Source organism: Chrysochloris asiatica, unplaced genomic scaffold, assembly GCF_000296735.1.
Source record: "Chrysochloris asiatica unplaced genomic scaffold, ChrAsi1.0 scaffold00137, whole genome shotgun sequence".
Lineage (NCBI taxonomy): Eukaryota > Metazoa > Chordata > Mammalia > Afrosoricida > Chrysochloridae > Chrysochloris > Chrysochloris asiatica.
The window spans coordinates 4236416-4254593 of record NW_006408655.1 but is presented as its reverse complement, the minus strand read 5'-3'; the positions used below and the strand labels follow the sequence as shown (position 1 = coordinate 4254593).

The window sequence follows — 18178 nt, the reverse complement described above, 5'->3', positions numbered from 1 at the left end:
TCCAACTCATAGCCACCTTGTATAGGGTTTCTAAGAAGCGGCTGGTGGGTTTCAATTGTCAACATTGTGGTTCGCAGTCCAGTGCTGATCCTACAAGTGCCACATCAATTCAATGCATAGTAATAGTCAAAGTGAGCAACTAGACTTTCTTACGAAAGTGGACATTTCTGGCTTCAATTATCTGCTTATATGAATATGTCCATATGTGTTGGCTAACTATGTTGGATGCTGTGGAAGACACTAAAATAAAGAAAATAATTGTTTTCAGTTTATTCATTTATCTACCTTTTAAGGAAGGAGTTCTGGTAACATAGTGATTGTGAGGCAGACCACTAACCTCAAGCTCAGCAGTGTGAAACAACCAGACATTTCCATGAGGGAAAAAAAAACAGGTTTTTTGCTCCCATAATGGTTTGCAGCCTTGGAAAGTCTATACGGGGTCGCTATGACTCAGAACCAACTCCATGGCACACCACCACCACCAGCCTATAAGGAACGTATGTAAGTGTCAATTTTCCTCTTATTTTCTGTTTTCTCATTATTTCAAAGTTATGTGACAAATTTAAAATGAAATTAAGAATACATAATGAAAAATAACATTCACTCCTTTGTCTGTCTTTTCTTCCAGATAGTTTTCCCAGAAACAAATATTGTTACAGTCACTTATGTATCTTTAAAAGGTGGTCTCTGTCTAGAGAAGTTTTTATATAATACTTTTATATAATGCAAAATTAGCATCATTCTTCATTATGCTATGCCACAAGGCTAGTTCCCGGAATCTCTTTTCAATTTACACTCTTTCCATAGGTGATCTCATTTGGCCTCTGAATTTAAATACTATCTGTATGATAACGACTCTCAGATCTGGATCTCTAGCCAAATCTCTTCCTGGAATTTCTGGTTTATAAGTATATACTTGAAGTCTTATTAATAAACAATTCAAATTTGTTGTTGTTGTTGTTGTTAGGTGCCATGAAGTCGGTGCCGATTCATAAAGGCTTTTGATTGTGTGGCTCATGACAAGCTGTGGACAATATTGCGAAGTATGAGTATTCAGAACACTTAATTGTGCTCATGAGGAATCTATGCATGGACCGAGAGGCAGTTGTTCAAACAAAACATGGGCATACTGAAGGGTTTAAAATTAAGAAAGATGTGTGACAAGGCTGTATTCTTTTACCATACTCATTCAACCTGTATGTTGAGCAAATAACCCGAGAAGCTAGGTTATATGAAGAAAAATGTGGCATTAGGATTGGAGGAAGACTCATTAACAACCTGTGATATGCAGATGATACAACCTTGCTTGCTGAAAGTGAAGAAGACTTAAAGTACTTATTGATGAAGATCAAAGACCACAGCCTTCAGTATGGATTACATCTCAGTGTAAAGAAAACAAAAATCCTCACCACTGAGCCAATAAAGAACATTCCTATCAATGGAGAAAAGATTGAAGTTGTCAAGGACTTCAAATTTAAGTTGTCCCAAATCAATCTAATTATTTCTCCCCATCCAATCTTTATTTCTTGGGTGATTTTATCTATCTCAAAAACACGCACAATCCTCTATCAATTTGCTCAAAGAAACCCAAACTGTGGAAAATATCCTTGATTCTTTTATTTCTCTCTTCCTCCACTTCTAATTCATTTGTTGTGCCTGTCTCCTTTCAAATACATTGCACTTTCAATTATTTCTGTGTAGTGGTTATGAACTGGGTTGCTAACCTCAAGGTGAGCAGTCCAAAACTACCAGCTGTTCTGCAGAAGAAAGATGAAGCTTTCTGCTCCCATAAAGATTCACAGCCTCAGAAACCCTGTACAGGGTCTCTATGAGTCAGAACCGACTCCATGGCATACCACCACCACTTTGTCCAAGCTAGCATTCCTCCTGTAGGCTATTTTCTATATACACAGTATGTCTGTTTTCTTCTTTTCCATTTTTGCCTACCTTCCACTCAAAACCTATTTTCCTCAGAGCAGCCAGAGTTGCATTTTCAAAATAGAAGACTGCATGACTCCTCTGCTTAATTTCCTTTAAAATATAAAGGTGTCCACCACCCTTACGAAGTCATCTGTGCCCTGGCACTTCTCTCTGTTTCTGACCTCATCTGATACCACTCTTTCTTCCATATTATACCTGCAATGGAGTCTTGGTGTGGCACTGTGGGTTAATGCGCCAGACTCCAAAGCCATTTGAACTGCAAGGTCGGCGGTTCAAGCTCACCAGCTGCTCATTGGAAACCCTATACAGGGTCACTATGAGTCGCAACCGACTCGACGGCACTTGACGACAACAACAACAACATACCTGTAATATCCCCAACTAACTGGCTTCCTTCACTTCCTCAATGGATCAAGGCTGAACCAGACTTAGGGCCTTTGCATTTGCCATTCGGTTTCTTTGAAAAAGTCTTTGCTCACAGTTTGGTGGAGCTGGCTTCTTATCATTCAGATCTCAGGTGTTACCTTCTCAGAGAGGCCCATCCTGACCAACCAGTCTAGAGTAACTACTGAGTCTTTTAAACTCAGCAGATCTCTCCTCATTATATACCTTTTAGTTTGGGTATTCTTTTGTTTATTTTCCAGCTTGCTCAGCTAAACTCTAAGCTCTACGACAGTCAAGGCACTGATGAATGTTTAATTATTGTTTTAACTGCATCTGTGTTAAACCAGTACCTAACATGTGGAAATTATTTAGTGAATGAATGAGTATATATTTTTAACAGCCAAAATATTTCTGTAATTAAAAAAGAGAAAGTTTTGGATGGGGATGGCTGATGAAGCCATGACCTCTTTAAAAGGATAAGGTCACGTAACCATGATACCTACCAGAGAACTCTGTTATTCTTACAATTTTGCTATTATCCCTTATATCACCCTGTTTATCAGTTTGTTTATTTTTACATAGAACTCATAACTTCTTGCTCTATCTCTAATTTTTAAAAATCTATCTCAGAGTAGTGACAATATAAACGCTCTGAAAGAAGTGAGTTTTGTCTCTTTTGCTCACCACTACATCCACAGCTAGGTAAGTAACAAATATAGAGGCAGTTCAAAAAAATTTTTTTTGAATGAATGAAAATATAGGGTATAATTGAAAGTAAGCATTCAGGTATTCTATTGCAATGAAGAAACAAGTTATTCTTACCAAACGCAGTGGTCCAACTATGCTAAGGAAGCACTTTCAATCATGGATCCCAATATGTCTCCCTGTAACTCTAATTCTCTTATACCTGGGTAATTCATTACAAACATTCTGCCTTAGTTTTTGCTCCATGAAAAATGGGAATTAAATGAAATAAACCAATTAAAATTATCTTATCTTTTGTACAGCAAGCTCAACCTGAGAGTTCAGTTATTACCACCAACTGATTATCATTCAGGGCTAAATAGTACAAAGGAGAAAGTAAAAGTGATGGAAGAAAAAAACAATCTAAGTGGAAACTCCTGTGCCACTTAGGATAAGACTTCCCTTGTTTTATAGAATTTCTTAATAAAAGCTCTAAAGTCCGGGGCAATGCCGCTGGGCAGCAAAAACAAAGTTTTGAAGCTCACAGGTCTAAGGAGAAATTAATAAAATGCAGTGGGGAAATTAAACTGAACAAAAGTGCAATGAGCCATAGTTAAACTAATTAATTAAACTGATTTTGATATGTATATAATTGGGTTGCTGAAGAATTAAAAATAATCTAAGATTTTAAAGCAGTGTTTGGTATAAAACAAAATTCCATATTATAACCTGCAGAAAATTCATAGTTTAAAAAATAATGTTCATTGATTCTTTCCTCATTCATATGCATTGCCACTTTTCTACATTAATCATGAAAACGAAAACAAAACATGTTTTCAATAGTATACAAATATCTTATGCTTTGCTCAATTTTCTTATATATTATTCTTGTGACAATTTCAAAACCAGCTAACTTTTTTGCAACATCAATTACAAGAAAAGTTTTCTTATCCAGTATTACATCTACTCTTTTTTTTCAGAATGCAATGGAGATTAGCTTGCCTAGTGAATTGGTAACCAGTAAGTGTGAAGCAGAATTGGAATTGCAACAAGACCATAGGCCTGGGAGTGATAAAAGTCAAGGTCAAATTTCAGACTTAGTACTTCAGATATTTGAGACTCACCATCAGTGATTCAGCTTTGATACACTTGAGTTTCCTCTGCTGTAAACATGTTGCACAATGTCTGATAGAGAACGCTGGAGTTCTGGTAGTTAAATGGTTGTTTGTTGGGCTTCTAACCTGAAGGTTAACAGCTCAAATCTACCAACTGCTCTGAGGGAGAAAGATGAGGCTTTCTGCTCCTGTAAAGTTTGTTATTGTTATGTGCCGTGGAGTCGGTTCCAACTCATAGCGACCCTGTATAGGGTTTCTGAGGCTGTAAATCTTTACAGGAGCAGAAAGCCTCATCTTTCTCCCACGGAACAGCTGATAGTTTCGAACTGCTGACCCTGAGGTTCGCAGCCCGATTTTTACTGCCTCAGAAACCCTATACAGCGTTGTTATGAGTCTGAACTGATTTCACAGCACTGCAGCATCAACACAACATACGATGTCTGACAGAGAAAGCTCTAAGTAAAACAAAAGTGTTAATAACTTTTATACCCAACTTGTGAAAAACGTTTTGATGACCAAAGTTGGTTGCTTGGAACTTTAAACATATTTCCAACAGAAGTATGAAGGCATAAATGAACTAATTATAGAAAGATCGAATTCTAGATTGTCTGCAAAATTTCATTTATCATAATATTACTGCATGAAAGAATCAGCTTAATAATCTATGATGAAGTTGACCTGTAGGATAAGCACTGGACTGCTAACCACAAAGTTTGTAGTTAAAATCTATCAGCAGCTCCTCAGAAATCCTGTACAGGCTCATTATGAGTCGGAACGGACTCAATGACACTTACCAGCAAACAGTGACCAAGAAGCCCAGGTTGTACTGTGGGTGAAGAACTGGATTCTTACTGAAAGATTAGCAGTTCAAATCCATCAATTACTCTATAGGGGAAAGATGAGGCAGTCCACCTTCCTCAAGATCCACAGCCTAGGAAACCCTATGTAGCAGTTTTCTGGTAGCGTAGTGGTTACGAATCGGGCTGTGAACCTCAAGGTCAGCAGTTCGAAACTACCAGTGGTTCCGCGGGAGAAAGATGAGGCGTTCTGCTCCCGTAAAGATTTACAGCCTCGGAAACCCTGTGCAGGGTCGCTATGAGTCGGAACCGACTCCACGGCACTCAACAACAACAACAACAACACAACATGTTTGCTATGAGTCAGAAATGAGCTTCGGTTAGCATGGCCAACTTGTCCTGATTCTCCTTGGTTTTACAAGTGCAAGACCCACACGCTGGAAAACCCTTTTATTCCCAGATAAATATAATCATGATTCTTTCATTTGGAATCTGATCTTGACTCATTCATCCATTCTTTTTCAGCACCAGGTACTTCCTTAGGTTCTGGAGGAATACGAACACATATGAGACAGTGTCTGCCTAGTAAAGGAGGCAGACAAGTGAATGAGTACCTCAAGTCTTGCCAAATGCTGATTGATAATGGAGGTTTTGCCCAGGAGGCTGTGGAAACACAGGGGTGGTCACTTATACAGAAATACGATTTAGGGAGACTTCCTAGAGGACGTAAACACTGAACTGGATATTAAGCAGGTACACAGCCCAAACCAGGGCATTCTGTTTAAGTCTTTAGGGAATTTTTCATGTCTAGGCTCAGTTAAGACTGAAACATACATATAAAAATACCATCTCTTTAGATTCACTGTGGTATTATCTAAACAGACTTTGAATAAATTCTGATATACATGTAATCTTTATGAAATGTCAGTAAAATACGAATGTAAATAGCCATAAATCCTTGATTTTATCGCATTTCTTTCAACTCTGGATCTACAGCAAAGTTTAAAAACTACTTTAAAAATTATAACTGCCTTTTTGCTTTTGGGTGCTGTGAAATTCTCTCCAGAAAAGAAATAATTGAAACACACAGTAAATTGAAAAAGAGATTTTATAAATGATAATGCTCTATTCACAATAATTCAGAGCTAACCCCAAAGTTAGTTGCTAAAGGATGTTTCCAAATGCTTGTTATCAAGGCATATCAATTGGAATTCTACCTTTTATATTTCAATCACTTTTAAGCTATTCCTGAACACACCTTTATCATCACAGCAAATGCTGCAGCAAACTATGATAAGACATACTATTTATACAACAGAAAGCTAAAATGCCACATGCACTGGCTAATAGCATGAACTTGGTTCTCTACCTGGGAAAGAGGCATACTTTTCATAGATCTAAAAGATGAGAAGGGTTCTTAGACACAAATGACTAATGCTCCCTGGGAGCAGGTTCCACATCTATATTATAGCTACTGTATTTCCGGTGCCTGGGACACAATACATGAACAAGATGGTGAAATCAATATTGGGATGCATTTCAAATTCTTGTCATGGATTGAACTGTGACTCCCCCAAAATAGGTGTTCAGTTGGTTGGGCCATGATTCTCAAGAGGTTTGGTAGTTGTGCAATAATGAAATTTGGCAGCAATGTAATGTAATCATCCCCCACAATGTCATCCATTGTGATCAGCCAAGCAGTTATAAAGGGATTAGGCTGGGATTCAACCCCCTTCCTCAGGTCACAACGCTGATCCACTTTAAGGGAAGCTTCCCAGGGCTGTGACCTGCATCTCTTTCTTTCTTACAAGAGATAAAAGAAGAGGTAAGCAGAGGAGGAGGGACCTGACTACCACCAAGAAAATTGATGCTGGAGCGGAGCACGTTCTTTGGATCCATAGTCCCTGCACTGAGAACCGCCTAGACCCTGGACAAGATTGATGCCAAGAAATATGAGGATATCTGAACAACTCTGGGCACACAGATATTTAAAGAAGACAAGTACTTTTCTAGTGAAATGATGCTGGTGTCCCGCATCCAGATTTCTAGTTTCCTAAACCGGTATTGGAGGAGAATACTAAAAGTGCCATGGACTGCCAAAAGAACCAATAGATCTGTTTTGGAAGAAGTGCAGCCAGAGTGCTCCTTGGAGGCCAGGATAGCTAAGCTTCGTCTCTCATACTTTGGACATATTGTCAGGAGAGAACAGTCGCTGGAGAAGGATGTCATGCTGGGTAAGGAGGAGGATCAGAGAAAAAGAGGAAGACCCCCCAATGAGATGGATCAGGCAGGTGGCAGCATTGATGGCGTCAAGTGTGGCAGCGGTAGTGAGGTTGGCCCAGGATGGGACATTGTTTCGTTCTGCTGTGCATGGGGTCGCTATGAGTCGGTTCCGACTCGATGGCACCTGACAACACCACCACCATGATAGAAAAAATTTGTTTGCTAAAGCCGTTTACTTGTGGCATTTCTGTTATAGCAGCACTAGAAAACTAACACAATCCTCTTCACCTACTATCTCCAACCAATGATCATAAAGCCTCTGAAAAAGTTTTGGTGGTGTTGTTACGTGCCTTTGAGTCAATTCAACTCATAGAGACCCTGTCTAGGGTTTCTGAGGAGCAGCTGGTGAGCTGGAACCGCCAACCTTGTGGTTCAGAGCACCCTTCCAGTATAGCACATTAACCTTTGCCAATCATGAAAATCAATGAAATTCATCAACATCACTTTTGTTGTTATTGTTAAGTGCCGTCAAGTGGGTTCTGACTCATAGTGACCCTGTATATGGTTTCCGAGAAGCAGCTGGTGAGCTTGATCCACCACTCATCAGCCACTTAGTATCATTTTATTTCTCAGCCTCACACTAGAGTTCTAATTTTCCATAGTAATCTTTTAGATATTTTGTAATAATAAATAAGAATATGTAAGTGTAGTAACAATCTTTCAAAAAATCATTAATTTTGTTTAATTAAAAGTATTTTTTACCTTTGAAGTTTACTACACCAACTGCAATTGAAGCCAATCTGAGAGGATACACAGGAGTCACACTCATTAAACTCGAGACATGCTAGGAAACAAGAGGGGACACAAGATTCATCAATGCTAATCTGATGTCATGTGGCAAAAACTGATTACTGAATCAAAATAAACATCACCCACCTACCCACCCAGCTTATCTTCACTCAGCATCAAAATAGCCATTTCTGCCAAACGCAATGTTAACGTTATACTTTTTAGTATAAACAGATCAGATAATCAAGCTTGCAAATGATTTTTTCCACTTAGCTTTTCTAAGTGATGGGAGTTTTGGTGTGCCGCTGTAGGATAAGCACTGGACTGTTAACTGCAAGATCAGCAGTTCAAGCTAACTTCTCATAAATCCTATACAGGGTAGCTATGAGTTGGAATCCAGTTTCTAGCATTTAACAAAAACAACATACAAAGAGATACATCAACCATATTTTTTCTAGTGACGACATCTTATACTGTGTTTTCTGCAGACTCTAGATCCAAAGCAACATTCTGCATACATATGAATACAACTGAGCCTTGAAGTGGAGCTATATGATAAGCACTGGTCTGCTAACTGAAAGGTCAGTGGTTCAAACCCACCAGCCATTCCTCAGAAACCCTATACAGGGTTACTAAGAGACAGAACCAACTTAAAGGCACTCAAAAACAACATGCATACATAAAGGATCCCTAGTGGTGAGGTAGTTAAAGTGCTATTGACTATTAGCCCCAAAAGGTCAGCAATTTGAACCCACAAGCCACTCCACAGGAGAAAGATGTGGCCATTTGTTTCTATAAAGATTTGTTGTTGTTGTCAAATGCTGTCAAGTCGATTCTGACTCAGCAACCCCAAGGAATGAGTGGTGAGCTTGAACTGCCTATCTTGCAGTTCAAACTGATCTTGTAGTCCAGGCACATTAACCCACAGTGCCACTTCAGATTTACAACCTTAAAAATCCTATGGGCAGTTTTAATTTGTCCTATAGGGTCCCCATAAGGAATTCTATAATGTAGTGGATTATGCATTGGGCTGCTAACTGCAAAGTCAGCAGTTTGAGTCCACCAGGTGTTTTGCGCTAGAAAGATGAGCCTTTCTGCTCCAGTAAAGATATACAGCCTCAGAAGTCCTATACAGGGTAGCTATGAGTCAGAACTGACTAAAAGAAACACATCACAACTACCACATGGCCTCCATGAGTCTGAATTCACTTGATGATAATGGGCAGCTTGGTTTTGCCTTGTCACATAGTAACTTACTAGGTAATGGAGTCATCTCCACAGCTGAAATGTTTGTAATTTTTGACATCTGTAGCTCTACTCGATGGTACTCATAAATTGTTCTTCTTCTAACATCTATAAAAACAAAAGAGAAAAAAAAAATCAGATTTCAGTACTTCACCCATATAACAAGTGTTAATAACATGTAGAATTCATACTTTTTATCTGATGAAAATTTAAAATAAACTGGTTAAGAACGCTGAAAGTCATGTGCCCTTGCATTCATAAACCTTTTTATAGATGACACTGAAAATGCTGATTAGGGTTTCAGATAACTCATTTAGCAGGGCTGTAACCCCTAGTCATCAAGAGCTCACTTAAGACATCTTCTTGATAGATTTATATATTTTGAAAGCTTTTGACACATGAAATCAAGAAGATAAGATTACATTTTTTCTCCCAAACTGTAGTTAAAGGGAGTCAGTCCTTCAGGAATGGGTAGCAATTGAAAACTTTTCATAGTCTAATAAAGAGGACCTTTGATATTTAGACTAAATTTTTAAAGTGCAAATAAAAAACAGGCATATATTTGTTCTTTTAATTAGTATTATATATACTAGATCAATATAAGGTTAATGAACCGACTTCACGGCACACAACAACAACAGCATAAGGTTAATAATTACCACTTACATCATAAACAGCAACTTATAAATATGTATTAGTAAATACAGGAAGGTCCCTGAAAAAGAGGTCATACGGCAACTTTGACAGGAAATATTAATGATTAAAAATCAGGTAAATATAAGCATATTATGTTTTGGAATGAGACAAGACTGCTGATAAAATATATTTTTAAATATCCTTTTAAAAGAATTTAAGCTTTATACGAGCTTGCTTGTGTTTGGGTAGATGTAAATTAAAAAGAAATGCTAGAATTCTTTATTTCTTGGAATGCTTGTAATGACAGGAATATATTTCATGAATGACATAATATCTATCAGAAATTGTTTAGAAAGTTACAAGCTATTTAAAAATATCCTAGTACCTGATCTTGGGAAGCACTATGTCATATTGGTTAATAGTACATGCTCTACAACAAAACTGGGTTCCAATTACAGGTTTTGCGGCTTGGTACTTATGTGACCTTTGACATGTTTATGAACAACTCTGTGCCTCAATTTCCTCATCTATAAAGTAGGAAAAATAATATCCATAACAGAGAGTTGCTCTGAATATTAGAATTAGATAATGTACATTTATTTTGAACAATTGCTTTCAAATTGAAAATGCTCATAAATGATAGATATAATTTGTTCTAGTTTTAATATGGCAACCCTAGATCATACTGGTTATATTATGTGTATAAATAGGCTAGTTTCTATAAATCAAAACTCACTGAAATCACCCAAAAGTCAAATTTCTAGAAATCTGTCTCCCATTTTATCTTAGAAAAAGTCAAATTTTGCTTAAAGTCAACAGCTCTAACAATGATCTCTAGACAAAGTGGGATTGTGGTGGGCCAGAAGATATTGCATAGCCTTTCAGTAAAAGTGTTTGAGAAATGGTAGCTATCGACACCTCTGGAGGACTATAAAGGGCTATTAAGCATTTACTTATAAAATATAAATCTCTCTCTCTCATTCCTGGACTCCCCGTGTGGTACTATAGGATCAGCACTGGACTGCGAACCATAGTTCAAACCCAAACAACTGCTCATCAGAAACCCTATGCAGGGTCGCTATGAGTCAGAAGGCACTTAACAACAACTCTTTTACTGCACTCATTTTCTTTCCCCCATTCCTGATTTCCTACTCATCTGTCAGTCTGTCCCGGTGGTGGTTGTTAGATGCTGTGGAGTGGCTTCTGTCTCATAGCAGCCCTGTATGGGGTTTCTGAGGCTATAAATCTTTACAGGATCTGAAAGGCTCATCTTTCTCCCATGGAATAGCTGGTAGTTTCGAACTGACAACCTTGAGGTTAGCAGCCCAACTCGTAACCACTATGCTACCAGTCTGTCTTACTATGGTGGAAAATCTTCTGTAAAAGATTTCTTTAAAGTGTTAAAGAGCTAAGATACTTTAAGATGCTCCTGACCCTAGCCATGGTATTTTTCAATGCCTCACATGCATGTGAAACCTGAAAAATAAATACGGAAGACACGACAAGAATTGATGCATTTGAATTATGGTGTTTGTGATTATATTGTTAAGTGCTAAGGACTGCCAGAAAACAAACAAACAAACAAAAAAAACCCAACAGATCTGTCTTGGAAGAAGTACAGCCAGAATGCTCCATAGAAGCCAGGATGGTGACACTTCATCTTATGCACTTTAGACATGTTATCAGGAGGGACCAGACCCTGGAAAATGACATCATGCTTAAAAAAGTAGAGGGTGAGTGAAAAACAGGAAGACGCTTACAGAGACAGACTGACACATAACAATTGTAAGGATTAAGTACGTGGTCCTACTTCATTCTATTTTTCAACTCAAAGGCATTTTCAATAACTTTCAATGTATTTCATATTTCAATAACTTTCCTCGTGACTTACAATTAAACACTATTCCCAGAGACAAAAAGGGGTACTATGGCCGTTCTATGAAAATATCGTCAAGTTCATCTGATGGGAAAACACTGTTTAAGAACTCGTGACCCAATTAATACCTCTTTGGTGTAATCAAAGGAAGCATATAATCTGTGGCACCATAGGATAAGCACTCAACCTCAAGGTCGGTTTGAACTGCAAGGTTGGTGGTTCAAACTCACCAGCTGCTCCTTGGAAACCGTATTCAGGGTTGCTATGATTTGGAACTGACTCAGGAGCACACAACAACAACAATTGGAAATTTTCTTAAAAATTTAGAGAAAATGTTCGTGTCATGGTATTTAGTAAGTTTTCTTGAGGGGCATAAATCATACATATACATTTAAACTCTTAAGACAAATGAAAAAATTGTTTGACTTGTTCAATTTCTGAACAGGAGGAGTTCCTATCTGTAGCATTCATAACCATTTTGCCAAACAGTTTAGCTCTGAGATATAATTTGGCCTCACCAAAACACCACTAGTATGATGGCTGTTGTTTCATGGCATTAAACTTTACACAGTATCATATTTGTTATTGTTGTTGTTAAGTGACATTCATTCGGATCCAACTCATAACAACTTTGTATAGGGTTTCTGAAGAGCAGCTGGTGGGTTTGAACTGCTGACCTTGCAGTTTGAAGTCCATTATTTATCCTATAGCACCACATTAGTAGATCATTTTATATTATATTTTGAAATTTTCAAACTTCTCTCAAAATGACAGTGAGGCCTCTGAGAATTAACTATTGATTATGCAAATGGGGCAAAGAGACAGAGTAAGCTTTTTGCCATGCTAGTTCTGTTGCGGGCTTTGAGACCTTCAATTCTTGCAAGGAGATATACTTGGTAAAACTTAAATTACTGAAAATGATTTTTACTTGACTAGCTGTCCATTGGAGTCCTGATGTGGCGCTGTGGGTTAATGTGCCAGACTGCAAAATTGTTTTAACTGCTAGATTGGTGGTTCAAGTTCACCAGTCGGTCCTCAGAAACACTACACAGGATTACTACGGGTCGGAACCGACTCAATGGCACTTCACAACAACAACCTGTCAATTAATGACAGCTTCCAAATGGTTATTTCTGTTTTATTTCAAAGATACCCCTGCCAAAACCAAGTTATTATGACAGCATTTATTGGTAGGCCCTGCCAATGCTAGAACCAAATATTCAGTCTTAGCGGTGGTGGTACAGCTTCAACTAGTTTTTTATAACTAAAAAATCAGGGTTAACTACATCCAGTTGCTGTGGGGTCAACCGCTAGTCATGTGACTCCATGTGTGTCAAAGTTGAATTTTGCTCCATATTGTTTTCAAAGACTGATTTTTTAGAAGCAAATTGGCAGACCCTTCTTCCAAGGTACCTCTGAACCACCATATTTGGTTAGCAATGGAACACATCACCCAGGGACTGAAAGATCAATTACAATAGTCACCAGTCAAGGGTCTTTTAGAAATTGAAAAAGAAAAAAATTCTTAACAGTCTAACAAATGGAGAACATAATTCTATGCTCAAATGTATAAATACTGACTTGCCTCTTTTAAAAGGTATGAGCAAGAATATTAGAAGGGACAGAGTGCTTATATGAAAACATCAGAAATCTGCTCTAAGCAAGATGCACTCCAGCTTAAATGAAGAAAAAAAAATGAGTTTCTGTGGTATGATTACATATGATGTAGGTGATTTGTCTGCCTTAAAATCTAGTGCTCACACACAGGATATGTAAGTAATTTCCTAAATCAGCCTAGTCTTGCTTTTATAGAAATAGTTTAATATTTTATTTTAAAAAATTATCAAGTAAGTGATTGGCATACATTTCCTTATTTATGTCTTGAATATGTGCAGTGATTTGCTCCAAATGGTTATTCCATTGCTTTCTTAGTTCAAATTGAACCCGACATATAATATTTACCGATCATTTACAAACATTTAGAAACAGCAGCGTTTACTGGCTATTCTTAAATTTAAAAACATTATAGTATATTATATAAGGACATGTTTCATCTTCAACAGCATGAAGACTCATGGCATGATGAGGTGCAGAACTTGATGTATCACACAAGTGCTATTACAGCAGTTATCAGCTTCTCTCACACACATAAAGAAACGGAATGCATTGAGAGAATTAACTAGTTGGAATTATTAAGTTAAGCATCCACAAATAGGAGATACTTTAGTACTGAACATGATGTTTTTATTCCTTCTGCAGTACAAACTCTATTGAATAATAATGCAATTATGCATTAGATAAGGCAGCACAAAATCTAGGTGGCACTAAATCTATTAGGTTTTCCCATTTTATCGCATAATGTTCTCACTGCTTTTGAAGTTTCAGGATACTGCTAAGACAAGTTGTTGTTATTTTGTACATGCCCTTGAGTTTCTGACTCACAGGACAGAGTACAAGTGTTTAGTGAGCTGTAATCTTCATGGGAACAGATGCTGGGTTCGAACTGCCAACCTTTCATTTACCTGACAAGCATTTAATAATTGTGCCACCAGGGTTCCTAGTTAAGACTGAAATAGTCTGCTTCTATAAAGTAACTGATCATGCATAGAACAGAAATACTCATTATATGACCAGTAAAATGGAAGACACAATAAATAATGCAAGGGAAGTCTGAGTTTGAAGGCAAACACAAAAATGAAAAGGGAAACAACTAGTATCTGAGATCAAAACTTAAAACAAAAATGGCAGCTAGAACTAGAATGAAAATTCTGTTTATTTTTTTCAGAATTGTTTTGGCCACATTCCTATAACTTCCATTGTTAATCAACTTCAGAATGGAGTTTCCCAAAGATGTAATTTAACAGTCCTGGTGTGGTGCTGTAGGTAAGCACTGGACTGCAAGTTCAGTTTGAAGAGTAAGGTAGTCGGTTTACCAGCTGTGCCTAGGAGACCCTGTCTATGGTTGCCATGAGTCAAGAACCTACTAGGTGGCACTTAATAACAATAATGTAATGTAGGTTACTATTAAAATTCATTAAGCTCAATTTTACTTCTTTAGACCCGTGGAATCTGGTCTACTAGGCATCCAATGAACAGCTGCTTAATGAGTGAATGTTATTTAAATGCACTGAATATGTAAGTGACTTTAAGGCTTTTATATTAAAAAAAAAAACACTTATAAAATATGTTGATAAATACAAATCTAACTAGGTATAAACTTACTTAAAGGAATACAACACATTCATTTAAATATTTGGTAGTACAATCACGATTTTCATCACTGAATTGACAAGGGTTAGAAATAAGATTAAAGTAATCTGCAGACAGAAATGAAAATAGATATTTTTGTTAGGATATCATGTATACAGTAAGAATTAGGTGATACTCGTTATCTGATACTGTTGTATAGGAGGAGGAGTCAATTGACTGATTTTTCTCTCAATTAAATAATTAAGTAAAAGACACAATCACTAGTCTCTCAAAGAACCCATATTTGTTCACAGAAATTTGAGAATTCCCAAGTATGTCAAAATTGCTTAGCATGTGATTTATAAGAACCATAATTCTTAGATTATTTTATTTCTTTAAGAGTCAAGACACTCTTTAAAAAACAAATTATATTTTGCTATAAATATATATATATTAAAGCAATAAAAATATCATTTTGTAGATGTCTTTCTAACTTGGAAGGGTTTGTAAAGGGCTTTTTAATGAAAAAAAAGTCCTGATTTCTGTTTCCTCTCTCTGAACAGGTAGTGAGGGAGTGCAAACTGGGAAACCTAAGCTCTTAATGAAGCTGGGCTGTAAATGGAAGCAATTCCATCTTCTGCAAAATGAAGAATTTTGAAGTGTCTTCTTCCATTTTGAAGATCAAAAGTACAGTGACACAAACTTATAGACCGAAAGACCTATAGACTGATCAATCTTGAAATGAAATAGAAGACCCAGATCACATTGAAAATAACATGAGATGGTGCCCATTTTTCCTGAAAGAGCTTGAGAAGACGATATATTATTAAAGAAAAAAAGTTTTCTTGAGGTAATTCACTCCCCCATAGTTTCGATAAAATATTTTTTGTTAGAATTGCTAAGTAAACACAATGACTGTGTCCCATTATGAAGTCAAAATTATGAATTGTTTTCTCTAGGGGAAAATTCAGATAGAATTAGAAATTTCATTACTTGCTCAATTCTAAAACATTTTAGGTCTCTTAAAGATGAATAAAAATGAGATTACTTTAGTAAATATTCATATATGATCTATTATTACATTAAGGAGCTCCAGTAGCATACTGGTTATAAACTCAAGGTCAGCAGTTCAAAACTACCAGCCGTTACACGGGAGAAAGATTAGGTTTTATGACCTTATAAAGATTTACAGTCTTGGAAATTCTATGAAGGGTTGAAATGAGTCGGAACTGACTCCACAGCACACAACCACCACCAGTGCCACTACCATCATTCTTACTTTGCCAGTGAAATAGTCACTATTACAAGCAGCTCTGTAAACCTGAACTAATTAATCAAATCCAATTAAAAATGTAATTCCTCAGTGTCACTAGTTACAGTCGTAGTACACAGAGGGCACGTTTGGCTGGTAATCACCATACTAGATTGCTTAGATTTCTATCATTTCCTCCACAGAACAAAGTTCTACTGGATAATTTGTACTATCCATAATCTCTTTGAAAATGAAAACATACGGTATTTTGCATATTTATTAGCAGACTCCATTTAGTTTTGCTTAAGATTACTTTATCCAATAGGCAAGCATGATTTTGGTCAATACATTTCCAGTGACACTATGTTTGGTAAGTTATATACAATACCACTGCATGTGTAAGTACTTTTTAAGTATATTTGCTCTCTAAATGAAGTGCTATTTGCATTTGTGAGAATACTAATGAGTATTATTGAGTTGTGAATAATAACTAAGAGAGTACAGGCATATTGCAGGACAAACAATGTTAACAAGTTTCAAATAGCAAATGCTGGTAAAAACAAATACTCAGACAAAAACAGATAAGCACTGGGCTGTGAACCACAAGGTTGATGGTTAGAGCCCACCTGCCACTCCACAGGAGAAAGATTAGGCTTTCTGCTGTAAGTCTAAAAAGACTCTATGGCACTTACCACCAACAACATTAATGACAAGTGTGAAAGGAATACAGTGCGTAGACTATTCTAAGTGATTCAGAAATGTTGTTGTTGTTGTTAAGTGCCATCGAGTCGGTTCCGACCCATAGCGACCCTGTACAGGGTTTCCGAGGGTGTAAATCTTTACGGGAGTAGAAAGCCTCATCTTTCTCCCGCGGAGCGGCTGGTAGTTTCGAACCGCTGACCTTAAGGTTCGCAGCCCAATTCGTAACCACTACGCTACCAGAGCAGATTCAGAAATAGTCACTGTCATAACTTGTAGTAGAATCATCGCAAGTTAGTTAAGTTGCTTTTCAGACAGGATTGTAGTACTAGAATTCTGCTTCTATATGTTACGGTAACTTTTCCATTACTAAAATGACACAGGCGTAAATTTTCCTAACAAAAGAACCACACTGTCATAAATGGATATTCTGAGTTTTTATGCTGGAAATGTTCTTTTCATTAATCTCTGAGGGTGGAGAAATGGTGTGCCATGATGGAAGGTCAGCACCCTAGAGCTTAAATTGAAATTCAAAATGTGAAACTGGAGAAGAGAGAAACAATCAAGTACAAAAGGTACTAGTGTGAATGGTATGGTTATACAGGAAAATTTCTGCACACTGTGTAAAAGGATTTGGAGGGACATAAGCTAAGGCTGATAGAGAATTACTCAACAGAGCTACTTAACAAGAAATTATGGAAATTACAAATGACCTATGAGTATGTGACAATGTTCAAACTTTCTGGTACTACAAAGACAACTAGAGCAACAATGAAACACCATGTTCTGATTATCAACTTTACAAAGTTTAAAAGATGATAAAAGTGCCTGAGAACATTTTAGGATATGGAATATCCAATATAAAGCTGATGGGAGAATAAATTGGTAAAATCTTTAATGAAAGCAATTTGTCAAAATATATAAAAAGCCATTAGCATTCAACGTCTAAGCATTTTATTTTTTGAGGATCAGCAGACAGATGTGCAAACTTTAAAAAATAAGCATGTTCAGCACCATGTTAATGATAATTGATTTGAAAAGAAATTTACATGATGACCCATGAAAGAGACTGGTTACATAAAGTAGGAAACTAAGGAATTTGGTGTACTCATTAATGACAGCATTTTAGATCAGTACTTAACAACGCAGAAAAAAAAAAAATCAGTAATGGGAAAAAAAAAAAAACAGCAAAAATTATATGCTATTGCTATGCATAGGGAGCTCTGGTAGCGTAGTGGTTACAAATTGGGCTGTGAACCACAAAGGTCAGCAGTGCGAAACTACCAGTGGTTCTGCGGGAGAAAGATGAGGCTATCTGCTCCCGTAAAGATTTACAGCCTTGGAAACC

General features: G+C 37.0%; 1 protein-coding gene across 2 annotated transcripts in view; it reads right to left on the bottom strand.

Annotated features, from left to right (window-relative positions):
- PLXDC2 (plexin domain containing 2) overlaps positions 1-18178 on the bottom strand; it is a 613486-nt gene that overhangs the window by 110446 nt on the left and 484862 nt on the right. For both annotated transcript variants that reach the window (XM_006869892.1, XM_006869891.1), the window contains 2 exons: positions 9191-9286; positions 7907-7988 (listed from right to left, as the gene is read on the bottom strand). In XM_006869892.1, the coding sequence (XP_006869954.1) occupies positions 7907-7988; positions 9191-9286 (178 nt within the window). The remainder of the gene's footprint in view (positions 1-7906; positions 7989-9190; positions 9287-18178) is intronic.